This window comes from Cupressus sempervirens, chromosome 2 (genome assembly GCF_028749045.1).
Source record: "Cupressus sempervirens isolate cs-2001-9-10 chromosome 2, ASM2874904v1, whole genome shotgun sequence".
NCBI lineage: Eukaryota > Viridiplantae > Streptophyta > Pinopsida > Cupressales > Cupressaceae > Cupressus > Cupressus sempervirens.
In genome coordinates this window covers 575757171-575774978 of record NC_143119.1, presented here as the reverse complement: position 1 = coordinate 575774978, position 17808 = coordinate 575757171, and the positions used below count along the sequence as shown (strand labels likewise).

General features: G+C 34.6%; 1 protein-coding gene across 5 annotated transcripts in view; it reads right to left on the bottom strand.

The window, feature by feature from the left end:
• The window catches only part of LOC149574737 (uncharacterized), a 170635-nt gene that overhangs the window by 55457 nt on the left and 97370 nt on the right, over positions 1-17808 (bottom strand). For 4 of the 5 annotated variants that reach the window (XM_089814557.1, XM_089814556.1, XM_089814554.1 and 1 more), the window contains 3 exons: positions 15704-15807; positions 15223-15285; positions 4389-4530 (listed from right to left, as the gene is read on the bottom strand). In XM_089814557.1, the coding sequence (XP_089670683.1) occupies positions 4389-4530; positions 15223-15285; positions 15704-15807 (309 nt within the window). The remainder of the gene's footprint in view (positions 1-4388; positions 4531-15222; positions 15286-15703; positions 15808-17808) is intronic. The other variant, XM_089814553.1, reaches the window with a different exon arrangement.

Here is a 17808-nt window from a genome sequence, read left to right as displayed (position 1 = left end):
TAGCATTTTTGTGGTGGTGGATAGACTTACCAAATATTCTCATTTCTTCACTATTTCCACAGAATACAAAGCACTTCAAGTAGCTGAACTATTTTTCAAAGAAATTTACAAACTCCATGGACCCTCAAAATATAATTAGTGACAGAGATAGCAAATTCCTTAGTAAATTTTAGCAAGAACTCTTTCGTCTTATAGGGACAACACTAACCCCAAGCACCAATTATCATCCCCAAACTGATGGACAAACTGAGGATGTGAACAAGTGGTTAGAAGGATACTTAAGGAATTATGTTATAGAACAACAAAGCACATGGATCAAGTGGTTTCACCTAGGCAAATATTGCTACAACACAACTTATCATATGTCTATTGGAATGAGCCCCTTTAAAGCATTATATGGTTACGATGCTACATCATTTGGAGAATTGATATCCCAAGAAAGTTGAGTTCCCGGTGCACAAGATTTTATTAAGCAGAGTGTCGACATTACAAAAATTCTTAAAGAAAATTTACAGCAAGCTCAGAATCAACAAAAATTGTATGCAGATAAAAGGCCTATTGAAAGATCTTTCACAGTGGGAGACTTAGTATTCTTGCGACTACAACCATACAAGCAATCATCAATCATTTATTCCATGAGAGATGGATTCATGTTGAATCACTACTCATGAAACATGGGTCAATGAGTTTGACTCAAAATCACACAGTTAAATCCTAATAGCAATATCACAACTTGACTTGCTGTGGAAATTATCTCCTACTTATCAATTGATGAGCTTAAGGGGCTTTCGAATGAATGGTTCATAAGGCACAACACTTGGTGAAGGTTTTGCAAAAGGGGTTGCAAGATTTGGGTTTAACCATGGAGGAAACTCCATAGTTAAGCGCGCTCAGGCTGGAGTAGTATTGGGATGGGTGACCTCTTGGGAAGTCACGATGCTTCACCCCTGTGAGCATCACCTGGATCCAATGAGTGCTAAGTGTTCCATTTATTCTCATGAGAGATGAATTCATGTTGAATCACTACTCATGAAACATGGGTCAATGACTTTGACTCAAAATCAAACAGTTAAATCCTGATAGCAATATCACAATTTGTCTTGTTGTGGAAATTATCTCCTACTTATCAATTGATGAGCTTAAGGGGCTTTCTAATGAATGGTTCATAAGGCACAACACTTGGTGAAGGTTTTGCAAATGGGGTTGCAAGCTTTGGGTTTAACCATGGAGGAAACTCTGTAGTTAAGTGCACTCAAGCTGGAGTAGTACTAGGATGGGTGACCTCCCGGGAAATCCCGGTGCTTCACCCTATGAGCATCACCTAGATCCAATGAGTGCTAAGTGTTCCATCTATTCTCATGAGAGATGGATTCATGTTGAATTACTACTTATGAAACATGGGTCAATGAGTTTGACTCAAAATCACACAGTTAAATCCTGATAGCAATATCACAATTTGACTTGCTGTGGAAATTATCTCCTACTTATCAATCGATGAGCTTAAGGGGCTTTCTAATGAATGGTTCATAAGGCACAACACTTGGTGAAGGTTTTGCAAATGGGGTTGCAAGCTTTGGGTTTAACCATGGAGGAAACTCCGTAGTTAAGCACACTCAGGCTGGAGTAGCACTAGGATGGGTGACCTCCCAGGAAGCCCCAGTGCTTCACCCTTGTGAGCATCACCTAGATCCAATGAGTGCTAAGTGTTCCATTTATTCTCATGAGAGATGGATTCATGTTGAATCACTAATCATGAAACATGGGTCAATGAGTTTGACTCAAAATCACACAGTTAAATCCTAATAGCAATATCACAATTAAAAAAAAGTTTCCAGGCTGCTGCAGTGGAGTGCCAAAATAGCAAAACCTTGCATGGATATATTCTCTACAAAACACTAACTACAGCTTTTCTATACATGCATATATTGCTATAGTATTTACAAATAGGTATTAATATATATATATATATAAACACATGCAACTAATATTATAAGCTCAAAATTTTCCAAGAAGGTAGTGCATTGAAAATTTGCAATTTTAATACTAATTTCCTTGTTCATAACATGATATAATTTGTTAAAAAAGGAAATGCTACAGAAAATATACAAAGTTTACAAAACAATCTACACTCATGCAGAATCTGTGACTTAAAAAGTTATGTTTATAAACTATATGCATATTTTTGAATGAAGTGTTTTTCTTGTGCAAGGAAATGTTTTTATAATGTGACCTCCCTGTTGACGAAAACAAAAGAAATATTACATAAAATATTTTTACAGAATTTTCAGAAAAGGAAAGATTTAATTATACTTAATGTAATAATATGCTGTTACAAGTCCATTGGGCACAGCCAAATGGTAAAATGGGAGAAGCCCCAAGTTCAATTTCCCCAAGAACTTCTAGGCATATTCTCTTGTGTTAAAGCAGTTGAAAGTGCATCTATGCATGTCTAGGGAGCACAGTCCGGTGTGTGTCTTGTAAACCTCATTGACCAACAAGAAAAAATAATTTTCTGTATCAGTTATTCTGTGCCATCTAAGAAAATCTCAATTCTGAAAGCAAGAATTCAACACTGCATATAAAACCTATATGCATGAATATGTCATGCTATAAAATGAAAAACACAAAATAGACAACATAGATGATATCCAATGTAATGTTTCCCATCTTTTAGACCCTCAATGGAGTTCTTAGCTTTTCATTCTCTGAAGGCTGAGTGGAGAAATAAGAAGAAATAAATTAAATTAAAGTCAACAAATAAATAAATCTAAAGGTGACTTTATATTTAATTAATTTAATTTTCTAGAAACAGAACTAATTATTGTATTGGAAAGGGGGAGCTTCTAAAAGGTGCATTTTGTAGAAATACAACTAATTATTGTATTGGAAAGGGAGAAGCTTCTAGAGAGTGCAATTAAATAATATTTTATTTCCTTCTAGAAGGGTGAAGGAAAATAATAAATAGAGATGAAAGCTTCATTGTCAAGCATCCGATTATTATCAATTGCATTTGATATGAACTTCAAACAAGAAACTAAGGGTTTCTAATTTCAATTAACCATTGGAAAGCATCAATTCTTCAGTGTTGCAACCATTTGAGGTGGTGAAATATCCACTAAATTTTGCATTTAGGAGAGCTTCATTCTGGAGTTCTATTTGTGCTTAAAGTTAAGGAATAACCGAAGGGTTTGAAGAATATTGAAGGACTATCGAGTGCAGACCTGAAGATTCATCTTCAGCCATTAGTAATCTTTTTTCCTTGCTGCTATAGTACGCGTGAACAGTGTCACGCTACAATATTTATGCTTGATTCTAATTACAAATTTCATCTCCATTCTCGGGCATCACTATTATCAGGCTCCTCTTGCAATTATTAGTAGTCAGCATTATAATCTTAGGCATATAATTTTGTTGTTGTAAGTGATAACTCAAAATCAGATTTGGCATTGTTTTAGTCATTATTGTAAGCCCATTTGTCTTGGCAAATTCATAGCAACATTGTACATCGGAATGAATTCAATAAAGGAGATATATGTTGCATACCAGTTGTTTGACAAAATGTCCATCTAATAGAATATATGATCAGCATAATAGTTGCATGCCAATTGTTTGTCAAAATGTCAGTTGACTGTAGGTATGCATTCCATATCTAGTTTCCATGTATATACATTGAAAATATCAAAAAGAACTGCACTTGCATATTAGTTCATTGAAAAAGGTATTGTAATATCATTTGCAAACATTGTAAATTTCTTAGCATTATTCAAACTATATCAAACAATTTGAAACACAAATCAGAAAAAAGAAAGGCAGCATACAAGTGTTTGATAATATTACTTGAGCTAAAATCAGTTAGTTTGGGCAAGGGATATTATAGTGGTATCAAAGCTTGCTTGAAAAGTGTTTGACGAAATGTCAAACAGTTGGATTTGAGAAGAATTTGGTGTTTGTCGAAGTTATAACCGGTTGGGGTTATTACATCCAACCTTACATGAATCTGATATGTATTTGATTTCTATCAAAAAGTCTTGGGGTATTAATTACTATTTTACTACATTTGTGGTGCCATTCAAACTTTGAGTATTTTGAATACTACACATGCATATCAAATCCATCTTTACATGAATCTAAGCTACTATATATCCTTTTCAGTGTTCATTCTTTGAATTCTATTTTTCAGTTTAAAATCACAATGCTATTGCAACTCCAAATTTATTAGCGAAACGAGATGTAAAGTAACAATATAAACTCGATATTGCTTAATTTAAAATCTTCTTCGATTGTTATAGTGCTTGTGAACTCTTCTTCCTCCTAATTTTCTCAAATAATTGAATATTCTATCAAACAATGATTTGAAATCAAAAATATTCTAATATCAATGAGCATACCTTCTGATTTATCTTCAATATGTAAGTCCCCTATAGTTTTCTCATGCAACGAAAAAATTAATGCGAAATAACCAGCCATTACCAAGTTGTCAGCAGCCATTCCAGCAGCCAATGTGCTTGGCGAAGTTAACCCCAATGCCTGCTACATTGATTAGATAATAAGGTAAAATGTATTATTATGACACACTGATATAGACTAGATTTTCCAAACCAACAATTGAAAAAGGTTTGATTTTACTTTTTAGCAACCATTCAAAATAATATTATTTTAAAATAGGTGATGATAAAGGCGATAGTAAAAATGTTGTTTACTAAAACTAAAACCCAAATTCAAACAGTACTAACCATGAGTTATTAATACTTTTTTGGGATAGCATAGGGAAACTCATAAAACCTAAGATTTACTTGGACGAGAGCAGGTACATGTCTAGCGGAGACGGGAAAAATATATTGGCATCCTCAAACCACTAAAAGTAGATCAATGAAACCTCAAGAGCAAAGCAGTTAATGATAGAAAGTTTTTTAGAGACTAAAAAGGGAGATGACTTTAATCCCAAGGATAGCTAAGGCTTCAACTAGGTGTATGCCACAAAAACAGAACTGAATTCATATTAATATCCTAGGCAACCAAGGCATTTAACCAAAGTTATAGAGATATTTTATTAAATAAATATATCAATAGGAAAGTAGTTAACAAAACAAAGAAAATAGGTCCATAAGTTTATTTGTGTGAAGCATAATACTCACCTAGTGCCTCCACATGAAGTGTAATAAATAGATAGAGATTTTGATATCATGAGACCAAAATAATGAATTGGATCTCAAGACCAGAAATCATTACCAAAGAAGTGACAATGTGCTAAAAGAGAGACTTTGGGAAGCTGACCAGGTTATGAGACGTGTTAAAGTAATTATGTAATGTTGCTATAATGGTTATTCAGATAGGCTCTATCCTCTTTATAGTTAGTTCTTATTTAGAATGTTTCTTTTTGGTCTTTATTTTCTATTGTAGAAACTCTGCTCGTAATCTCTATTTAAGGAGCATTCTTCACCTTTGCAATTACTAATATCACAATTATCATTTAAAGAGGTGGATCAAGCTCTCATTTCTTTCCCGATGTCAAGTAAAATCACTAGAAGCTGGAGGACAATGTTTAAAACTGTCAATAATTTAATCTTGGGAAGAAATCAGGATTGTGTTTCATGTGTTGGACATTTGGTGATAGATATCTTCTGTTTAAAGACATGATATTTATATGACTTTTTCTCTAGAAAGATCCATCCTCCATCTGCAATTCTACTTTCAGACATCTATCTGGTCTCTTGCCCTTAAAGGTCATCCATCAGAATACAAGTCCATTATATTAGCTGAAGTATTCATAAATCTGTCCACACATTTCCACTTACACATAAAATGCGTCATTGAAAAGTTCTTTAAATTCTGCAGAAACAGTATTTTCATGCATTATCAATCCACAGACATTAAAAGCTCAGCCAAGGCTGTGCACACACACAATCCTGCAAAAGGGAACCCACAACCAAATTTTTGAACGAGCAACATAAAAAGTCAAACCACACCTCAAACCTTCACACCAATGATCCAAGTGAATACTGCACTGGCTTGGAATCACAAACAAACAAAACCATTATATGACATCAGAAAATGTGTGACAATCCAGCCATAGGTACATGTTGTCACCGTGTATAGCTGTGTTGAGATAAATTCAATTGAATAGCATTAATTGTTTGTTACAACTAGGTGAATTGTGATTAGATTGAAGTAAACTATTTTCATACATTTGCTTAGTTCACGAGCATATTGACAAACAGTTGTCACAATTACAAAAAGAAAATAGTTAGGCAGATTTCATTTAACTGTTCTAATCAGTCAAACATCACAGGCATGCTCTTTCTCCATCCATGTCACTTAAATTTGCCAAGAATGCCTTGAGTGTACTCCTCTGCTATGGCATGGCAAAGCAATCTGAGGCAGGCCATAATGCTACCGTTGCTTCTTAAATACCTAATGGACATACATTTCAGATGTATTTGTCACTAGGTGGCATCAAAAGTAGACTTACGCACTTTTTAAACTGCTTATGTCACTTCAAACTCATAGCATTCCTTCCCAACCTAACAATTTAATTTTATCGTCACTTAGCACTCTCTTGACTGTTTAGGTGCCTCTTCTATCGTTACCTACTCCCAAACACTTTTGTCCCACTACTATATCATGCTCAGTTCTCAGTATCTGCTACATCTGATTTAGAACTGTATAATAGCAGATAGATGTGAAGAATGGAGAATCAAATAACTGAACAATGATTTAAAAAAAAGGTGGTTTGGCCATATGTGATTTATAGCCATTTATCCTTCTTTTAAGGCTGACAAAGACAAACCTCAAATCCAATCATGAGACCTAACTCCAATACGTAACAAATATGACTAGCGAACCTGGAGGAACAGAAAAAGGGGTCTCCAAAAGTCAAATTTTGCAGGGGAATAACAGACCCGAGTGATGGATCTAACCCTAGAAGAAAGAGTGTAGCTTTTCAAATGGAGTATGCTACCTCAAATGTTGCAAGACTAGACAAAGGTGCTGCATGTTTCTGTAACATCCCATTTTCCCGGGTCTTAATTAACAAATAACATACTCAAAGAGATATAGTTATCACTTCATCTTCACAGGAAGTTAGTTAAATCAGTTTCATTCATATGAAAGGGATTGACGGTTAAATTCAATTAAACAAAATTTCTTAACGAAAAGCTGAAAACACCATTAATGAAAATTACTATAGAAGTTAAACAAAACACATACCTTGAAATTTGAAATCGAAATTAAAACTAGGGATGCTTCTACAACCACCCAGGTTAGTCCACAAATACCACTAAAACAATATCACATTACGATTATCATCTAAAAACCGCTATCTCAAAATCAAATAATGATTACAATTAAATACCGCTATATTTAAAATTAGGGCATCACATACCACTGTATCAATTAGGGCATCATTTACCATTAGTTCATTTAGGGCTTCTGATACCATTATATCACTTAGGGCTTTCGATACTACTGAATCAATTAGGGCTTCCGATAGCACTGATTCAAATAGGGCTTCTAATACTGCTGTATCATTTAGGGTTCCAACTATCACCTAATCAATTAGGTCTTAAGATTCCTTTCCTTCCGATTTACTTAACTGCGATAGTAACTCAAGATTAGAAATTTACTTATATTCAATATTCATATAAATGAAAAACAATCCATAAATCTATCTTTTGCATCTAGGTGTAACAATGAGATAACTCAATTAATCTCACCTTCTTGCATATTAATCATAAAAGTGATAATACCTGTTTTCCGACAACCGATTGAATGTATGGCTTATCTTTGTCCGATACACATCTAGTAATTTATGGAGAGGTGAAACATCGTCAGGGGCTTAACCACCCAACCTCGGACCACAACTTATCCCCACATGATCTCTAACGAGAAAGGCCCTCCCTACCTGGAATTGGCAGGGATCATCTTGCCATCCACTCGGCATTCTAGTATGTAATACACCCTACGACTTGGCAGCAAGAGATCACAATAATAGGAATATGCATGAGCTATTAATTAATTCATATTAAAAATGATAAATGTTGCTATGCCATAGCTGATACTAATTCATATTATCGATGATTCCTTTCTCTCACCTCATCACCCATCTCCTTGGCTACACAGCCAAGTGAGTCCTAGGTATTCGGAATTCTCAGAGCAAATGGCTCTGTCAATCATTCAAGAAGATTACATACATCCAGCATTTCAGACTCTGTGATTACATAATTATGTTTTCTAAAGATCTCAAAATTGATTATTTAATTGATTAATTTAATCATAATTGATTTCTCTTCCGCATTCTTGCAGATTAACTCTACCTCTTCACCATTTCATGGCTTCTTTGCCAGTGAATTCCTCAGTGTTAATAGTATTCTGAATTTGTTCGAAAAACTGTAATAGCATGTGCATTGATGTTGATTCCTTGTTGGCATTCGAATGGCTTATTGTAACTGATGGTAGCCGAAGAGCCAAGCTATTTCTTTTAATAAAGAGTCTCCTTGATTGTATTTGGATATAGCCTATTTTCCTCTCTTTGCATATACGTTTACACAAAAGGAGGAGAATTTGACTGTTAGTACCGACTTCATTCTCTTGGTTCCGTGTCCATTTCACCTCCATGGCTTTCCATACCCACGGGTTTAGAGCAAGTGAGGGAGGGATTCATCTTTCCGGCCACAGCAAGCAAGGAGCCAACTATGGGTCACGTAAGATCCAAACTTTGTTTAGATTCTATCCATATATTATTTCTTAATTGCTATGTCAGTCAAAAGTTCTGATTTTCATAGAAATCAAAATCTGTTGCCTATTGAATATAGACTGAATCGTGTAGGCATTTATTTAATGTTCTAGTTTGTAGAGTCTGTTCTTCATGCCACCAATGTTCTTAAACCAAAAGCTTGTATCAACTATGATTATGAAGAACGGAATTGCAATGTTAACCATGATCTAAGGATTTTGTTCAAGATTTAATTCTTCCACTTATACCCATATAGAGATGAAAACAATATCATGAAATCCAAACACCAAGGAATTCACCAGGCAATGATGCCAATATAGGTGAAGAGGAGTTAAGCAATATAGTGGATATAAACTCGTTAGCACCTGGGAATCACCAGCATGGTAGCCTAAAATGGTGAGGAGTAGAGAGTCTGCACAAACAATTCACGTGATTCTTGCTAAGACCAATCTGATGCTTGTTTAATCTTTCTTTACTCTCTTTTCTCATTGTTATACCAAAAGTTAGTGCTCTGCTTTGTACGTTTACCTTTAATGATAGTTCATGACAGTACAATGCTAATTTTATTGTCCCATGTCTTTTACATATGAGTGCATCAATTTTTGTTACTGTCATGCTATGTAGGGTTGTCTAAATGATTTCCAACACCAAGTGAAGTAGTGTAATTCTTGATTCGTTTTTCACTGAGTATAATATCTAGTTTTAGTTAGTACATATTGATAGGTCAAAGAATAAATCAAATATGTTCCAACTCTTTTCTTTACTGATTTTATATCCATCCTTAGCCGGCTAGGCATAATAGTTGAGAACAATATATATATATACACTAGTTGTTGGTTTCCTGATGTGCATGAGAGATCAATCTTCGAGTATCCTTGAGAATACATCATTTATGAATTCAAATAGTAGTATTTAAAAACTTGATTGTTTAAATGAGTCAACATCAATGCACATTCTATTACAATTTTCTGAACAAATTCAGAATACTATTAACACTGAGGAATTCACCGACAGAGAAGCCATGAAATGGTGAAGAGGTAGAGTTAATCTGCAAGAATGTGGAAGAGAAATCAATTATGATTAAATTAATTAAGTAAACATTCAATTTTGAAATCTTTAAAGAACATAATTATATAATCACAGAGTGTGAAATGCTGGATGTATATAATCTTCTTGAATAACTGACAAAGTCGTCTGCTCTGAGAATTCCGAATACCTAGGACCCACTGGCTATGTAGCCAAGGAGATGGTGATGAGGTGAGAGAAAGGAATCATCAATAATATGAATCAATATTAGATATGACATAGCAATATTTATCATTTTTAATATGAATTAAGTAATAGCTCATGCATATTCCTGTTATTGTGATCTCCTGCTGCCAAGTCGTAGGGTGTGTTACATACCAAAATGCCCACTGGATGGCAAGATGATCCCTGCCAATTCCGGGTAGGGAGGGCCTTTCTCGTTAGAAGAGATCGTGTGGGGATAAGTTGTGCTCTGAGGTTGGGTGGTTAAGCCCCTAACAATGTTTCACCTCCCCATAAGTTACCGGATGTGCATCGGACAAAGATAAGTCATACATTCAATTGGTTGTCGAAAAACAGGTATTATCACTTTTATGATTAATATGCAAGAAGGTAAGATTAATTGAGCTATCTCATCGTTGCACCTAGATGCAAAAGATAGATTCATGGATTGTTTTTCATTTATATGAATATTGAATATAAGTAAATTTCTAATCTTGAGTTACTATCACAGTCAAGAGATCGGAAGGAAAGGAATCTGAAGCCCTAATTGATTGAGTGATAGCTCGAACCCTAAATGATACAGCGGTATCAAAAGCCCTATTTGAATCAGTGGTATCGGAAGCCCTAATTGATTCAATAGTATTGGCAGCCCTAAGTGATATAGCGGTATCAAAAGCCCTAAATGAATCGATGGTAAACGATGCCCTAATTGATATAGTGGTATGTGATGCCCTAATTTTAAATATAGTGGTATTTAATTGTAATCATCATTTTATTTTGAGATAGAAGTTTTAGATGATAATCATCATGTGATGTTGTTATAGTGGTATTTGTGAACTAACCCAGGTGGTTGCAAAAGCATCCCTAGTTTTAATTTCGATTTCAAATTTCAAGGTATGTGTTTTGTTTAACTTCTATAGGAATTTTCATTGATGGTGTTTTCAGCTCTTCGTTAAGAAATTTTGTTTAACTGAATTTAACCGTCAATCCCTTCCATATGAATGAAACTGATTTAACTAACTTCCTATGAAGATGAAGTGATAACTATATCTCTTTGAGTATGTTATTTGTTAATTAAGACCCGGGAAAACGGGATGTTACAGTTTCTTTATTCTTGGAGTACATAAAAATATCATCTAAAAACAAACTACTACAAAATTAGGCAATGTTTATAAAAATTCTACACGACATTCATGAAAGATATAAGTGCATTTGTCAAACTGGATGCTACCATTAGACTTGGTTATGAATAACTAAGTAAATGACTCCTCATTTGTATCAAACCGGAAGTAAAGATTAAAGCAAGGACATTCTAAATTGAATGTTATAATTCCTAGTGTGGAATTGAGGCAGAGAGCTAACATCTCTGAAGGACTTCGCAAGATATTCTATAGTTAAGTATTCTTAAGGAAGTAAGGCAGGGAATCAAGAATTCTCTGAACGAACCGGTATATACTATTAAGAAAATATATATGCATATGCAAGGATGGATACACCCAGAGTGGATATCCATAAGGCCTAGGATAAGAAAGAACTCTCTCCTAGGAAGGATGGATACATCACGAGTAATTATCCATAAGGTCTTAAAGAGAGAAGTATTGTGAGAAGATGGTGCTTAGTGGAGAGTTGTTCTATTGATTAGAGCCCCAGGAAGCACTCTCCCAAGAGCTAAGCATCTAATCACAGTCTCTCCTTAAAAAAGGGATTAAATTCGGAATTAGGATCTTATATTTTATAGACTTACGAGAATTGAATAATATTTTACTATCATGGTTAACTCTACACATGTTTTCTTGTTAGAGTACTAACATATGATGTAGGTCTATCTATCAAGGAGCTAATCACCACCAATTCCAACAACACGGAAATTATAATTAGAGGAAGGAATCTACCAAAGCTTTAACATGTGTATGCTTTGTGTCTACATCATGTCTACATGCATTAATGTGTATACTTCATGTCTACATCATGTCTTCATACACTAAAGTATATATATTTTGTGCATACTTTGTGTTTCCATATATCCTAGTATACTAGTGCCAAGGATGTTCTTAGTAAACATTGCCATCCTTGGCAAAGGACATTCCTAATAAGCATTACCACTCAGGGCAAAGGGCATGCTTATAAATTGTTTGTAGAGAGCATTTTAGAAGATTCTATATCTCAGACCCTTATTTATAAAGGTTGAGCAACACCTATTAGAGGAGAAGAAAGTGCTACAAAATATCAAGGATTGGAATTGTGGATCACATTGCTTGAGGACAAGCAATTTGAGGAAGGGTGGATTGTCATGTCCCCATATTTATAAGATTTAATGATAAATAAATTAATAATAGAATATATAATAATAAATTATAATGTAAGTTATTATTATTAGTAACATATAATATAATATTTTGGAATCAATCATCTATTATTAATATAATAATATGATGGATATAATAAAAAATAAATTATTATAACCTATTACAAATTAACAAATTTAATATTAGAAATGAATATGATCTATATAATAAGATAATTATTATATATGTCATAAACCATTGACAATATCATGTTAATAATATATTATATTAAAAAAATGAATTTATATAATAATATAAGCATGCTTGATCGGTTGCATCAGTATAACCACCATTCCATACATATATATATGGAGGAATAACAAAAAGGGGAGATAGGAAAAGGGTGAAGGGATAAAACAATAATAAGGAAAAATGGAGAAGATCATCATCTTTTAGATTTTCAAATTGGAAAGGAGACAAACATCTAGCAAAGGAAGCATACAGTCGACAATAAGAAATCACAATCCTTGTTCACTCATTTAAGGGAAAAGAAGATCAGCACCAACAGATCAAGTGATATTATATGCCAAATAAGATCAAAGTAGTGGGTAGCGACGTTAGACAGAGAAGGTCGAACTCCAAACTTAGCAATTCGTTTCTCACTCAACACAAAGACATTTCAGTCATTTTGATAGTTTAATATCTGACAAGGAGAAATGTATATTTTGGCATCACTTCATAGATAATCCACAGAATAGTTAGCCATTGTGGACATCAAGACACAAAGGTAGAATCATTTCCTGCTAACTAGACACTCTCCATGTCAGTCAAGGGAACGAGGATGTTAGAACCCGTACCAAAACTGCAGAGGATAAACAGGAGTCCATCCTCATCAATTGAAAGGCAGTGATAATAGTGAAGGAACGCCTACACCTCAATGACTCGCAAGAGGACAAACAATCAACTATCATCTGAAGTCAATCCAAGTTATTGGGCTAAGCTAATTAAGAAAGAGGTAACACCACACTCGACAGGCACATCATGAACTATTGAAGCAATCATCATAGATAATCAATCATAACAGATATGGAAAAATCAAAGTAAGAAGACATCGAAGAAGATAGACAAATAGCTTCTTGCTAAAAGCATCTGAGTAAGCACCAACATCGGATGAATGGAAGATATATTCGCAAATAATCCAAACCGAAGATAGAAGGATCACCGCAGATGGAATAGCAAAAACCCCTCGTTCACAACAAAGATACTTCTATCACCTGGCAAGAAGACAAAAGCCTACACAATCGGATAGCTACCAACGCAAGAGTACAAATTGGAAAATACATAAATCTTCCCAACATCAAACCATATTGAATAAATATTGATATGGGATCATTGAAGGGTGAACAATCAGACAGAGGTGACTAAATCAAAGAATGTAAGCAACGAACGATATAAACTGGACATAATACGTGTTTGCCAAAAACCATAAGACGGCAAAAAGTCACCACACTCACATTCCAGATCATTGATTGAGTAGTGCTGAAGTAATAAGGGAATCATAAAAAGTAACAACTTAATATTAATAAGGGAATCACTAATAAGGGAAACACGGAGATGCCAGCAAACCCAACATAAAATACCTATACAGGGTCATAAGGACATCAATAACGTAACAGAGATAAACTTACATGGTGGCCTTGGGAAGTAGACTTTTATTAGGGAAGACCATAATAATATATAGAGATTGATAGACCCTATACACTCCTCATACAAAGAAGAGGAACAAGCACAAATTTAAGAGATTCCTACCTTCAATCCAGATCCAAACAAGGGGACATTATAATTGTTGATAGGATGGTCTTATGTCTGATTCCCATCCGCCGATGAGGTTGTTGGTTTTCTATGTGGAAGTGCTCTAACGGAAGACTAAGGACCATGTGATGAAGTGTTGACATGTATACTGTTGATGTGTGTTCCATCAACAGTTGTTTTGCACCTATATCCTGAATTCTGCAATGCCAACATGGAGAGAGAAGTATGTGTGCATGTGACAAAGCAGTTGGGAGGTATAAGGGGTCCTATTGGGAGACAAAAGGTGTGGGAGGATAAGCAGCTGGGAGATAAAAGGGGTTTGGCGTAGAGGATATAAGGGGTATGACTGTCAACTTTGGAGAGATAAGGGGATGTCATTGACAGGTAGGTGGTGCTCATGTAAGGAGGTATAAGGGGGACTTGTAACCACAGCTTGAGCCTAAAATTGAGAGGTATTAAGGCCTCAAACCTAATATAAGATTGCAATAGATTGGCGAAAAATTGAACAAATATGAGGATGAGGTCCCTTAAAAATGTGGCCTCACTAGTTCATAGCTCTAATGAAAACCGTATACTGAGAAAACAATAAAAAAAGTATGTACCCGAGAATTACGTATATTACTTTTTTTTCAGAAATACTGAAATACTTTTGCAATGAAAACTATAAATATATCTAAAAGGGGCCTAATAAAAACCACTTATGAGTTAATATATCTAGAGAACGCAGATGTAATCAAAAGATAGTTAATAACCCGTGATCATATATCAATAATAATACATGGTACCCAAAATCCATAAACCTTGTGTTCTAGAATATGTGGTGATGGAAAAAATTAACATCCTTCTCTCTTCTAGAACTTTAATAAAACTGAATAGATCCAAAATATGCTACAAAACTAAAAAATATTGCCATCCCAATAAATCTATCAATGTGGAAGTAGAAACAAGGTCCTTGCTGCTAAACTTAGATTGTGAACGAAAATTTACCAATTTTTATGATGTCTAGTAATACTTAAAACTGTCAAATAGCTTATAGCTTGAGAGAAATATAACAAATATGAACAAAAAGATCATATGGTGATAGATACTTAAATAAGGATTTATATTTATGATATGATGCATCAAACATAAAATTGACACACTTACCTGTGCAGTTGCTGCATAATTGATGCTACCCCCAATGTAACTGGCACAAAGGCATGAAGCAATCTATGATGCAAAAATATTTTAATAGCTTAGTGATAACATAAAAGTAAAACACAATACATACGAGTATTAAGTATGAAAATCACACTTGTGCAAAACTAATCAATGTCAAATAAAGAAATTGTATTATTGTCCAGAAATTGTAAAATAAGGTCCGTGGGACTCAAACATACATTTGTAACAATTACATAAGGGATCCAAACATAAGCTCTGGCATATAAAAGAAATAAAATACTAAGTTTAAAAGTTGAACGCATGACAAGACTCCAAATAGCTAGGGCTGAATGAAAATATCAAACTCAAACATGTCAAAAAAAGAACAAGTGTCATGCCTTACAAACAACATAACAAGCATGTGAGAGGAAGACTTGCAAAATTGAAAATTATAGGATGGCCTTTGTTTATATGAATAACTCGATACCTTCCACCCTTCTAGTCCAAGTGCATGCCCAACTATTTTAAATGAAATAATTGTTCCCAGAACAGTCCCTAAAGCACCCAACCAAAAGGCCTTCAAGGTAATTCCTGCCACAAGAACACAAATTGAATAAAATTTAACAATGTTCCAACAGAAAAAAAATTGTACAAATTAATTATAGAAACTTTTATGTTTCATATGTTAGTGCACTCTTTGTTTCAAAATAAAATTCTCAAGTGCAAGTTCATTGGTCATTAACTATGAACGATTGGACAATCACGAATCAGAGTAAGTCATAGTCACAAGACTTGGACTCAACTAGAACTGACTAACTAATTTTTTCCTCACACGTAGACTTGGCAACTTGGAAAATCAAAGAAACATAAGGAATTTTGAAGGAATTAAACTTTTTAAGATTTTCTTTGCTCCATCTGCACTACTTTCAGCTTTATGCTACTCACTCAGTGTGTTAGTCTCCACAATTCCTAAGACCTAAACTATGCAGGAAACATGAGGAGAGCATCTGTGTGAAGGAAACACAAGAAGAGATGCACACAATTTCCATTGAAAAATCAAAGATAAGGCATGCAAAATAGTGCAGGTGTTGGCATTTTTTACATATTTTTGGTCATGTTTGGCATTTCTTGTGGGAAGGGCGTCATTTCTAGAAGGAATGACATTTTGTAGTCAGGTTTTTAAGGTTTTCTAACATGATGAGTGACTAGTCATGGAGCTACAAATATGGAATTTGCGGATGAGGACCTTTTTGCTGAGGGTGTTGGCATTTTTGCTGAAGAAGGTTCCATTTGCAGAAGGCTGTGTTTTTGTTGAGCTATGAGATGCAATCAAAAGGTCAATCCTTCATCGATTCTAGGCCTCAGCTCTGTCACTTGTCCAAGCCTACTCACCTCGGGACTCATTAAGTCTGCTGAGTTTTGGGCAAGTCCTATAACATCCAATAAATACATTCACAAAACTACAATTGTACCACATGAATGAAAAATCACATTAAACAAATGGTATATGTGTATAAAATGAATAACAAAATCATCTTACATGAATAATGCAATAATATTTTGTCCAAACAAGAACTAGTACTATAGAACTAGTTGCCACCAAAATCTAGTTCAATGCACTTAACCATAAACACAAATAATCGGAGGCTCTTCCTATGGTGTTGCTTCTACCAAAAATCCACATGAAATATGATAAAATAGGAACAAATTCACACCATCCATCCAACTCAGCATGATTTTAGTTCTTATACCAGCAAATTACTTAATGAATTATGGGATTAGAAAACTTACATTATGCATTAGAGCATCACTACGTAAGCAATAGTATACATCCTATGTAAAAAAATTATGTTTTTGTAGGTGTGGGGAGACTTCACAAATGATGACATTAATAATTTACACTGTACATTTAGACTTCATCATGCACAACATACTTTATTGTCTCTCAAAATGCATTCCTTCCCATTGTGCAAATATAAAAATGAATTCCGATCTGACCTTCATTATCATCGGATATTGTATTCATTTCTTTTTCATCCTTTATGGGTTTGCTTTGCTTCGAGCACATTCCCTAACATCTTTGGCAGAAGTTCATAAAGCCTTATCCAGAGACATCTCCATAGTACATATATTTAATGTTACATCAAACACAATGAGCATCATTGTTGCAAGGACAATGTTATATGTATTAAAGATGGCAACCATATCTTTGTAGTGATAGTACTTCAAGTTCAGACTTTTCTTATAACTGATTTGAACCTCAAAGACTGGCAAGTAGACCGACTGGTCAACTCAATTATTAAAGATATTGTCATTGATGTCAAGGCAAAAGAAGGAACTAAGACTGGTAGGGAGCAACGACCAGAAAGGCACATTGATCTAGGATGTGCGACTCTAGTTCACAAGGGTGATCGAAGAAAGATAAGTGCAGGCCTAACAGAGGCCATAACAGAGGAGACCCAAAGTGTGCTAAGTGAAGACAAAATGTGTAGAAGGATGCCAAGCAGAAAGGAAACCAAATCGATTGGTGACCATACAGGATGATTTGACCGAGTCAGCAAGGAATGCATGAAGCAGGACACCTGTGACTCC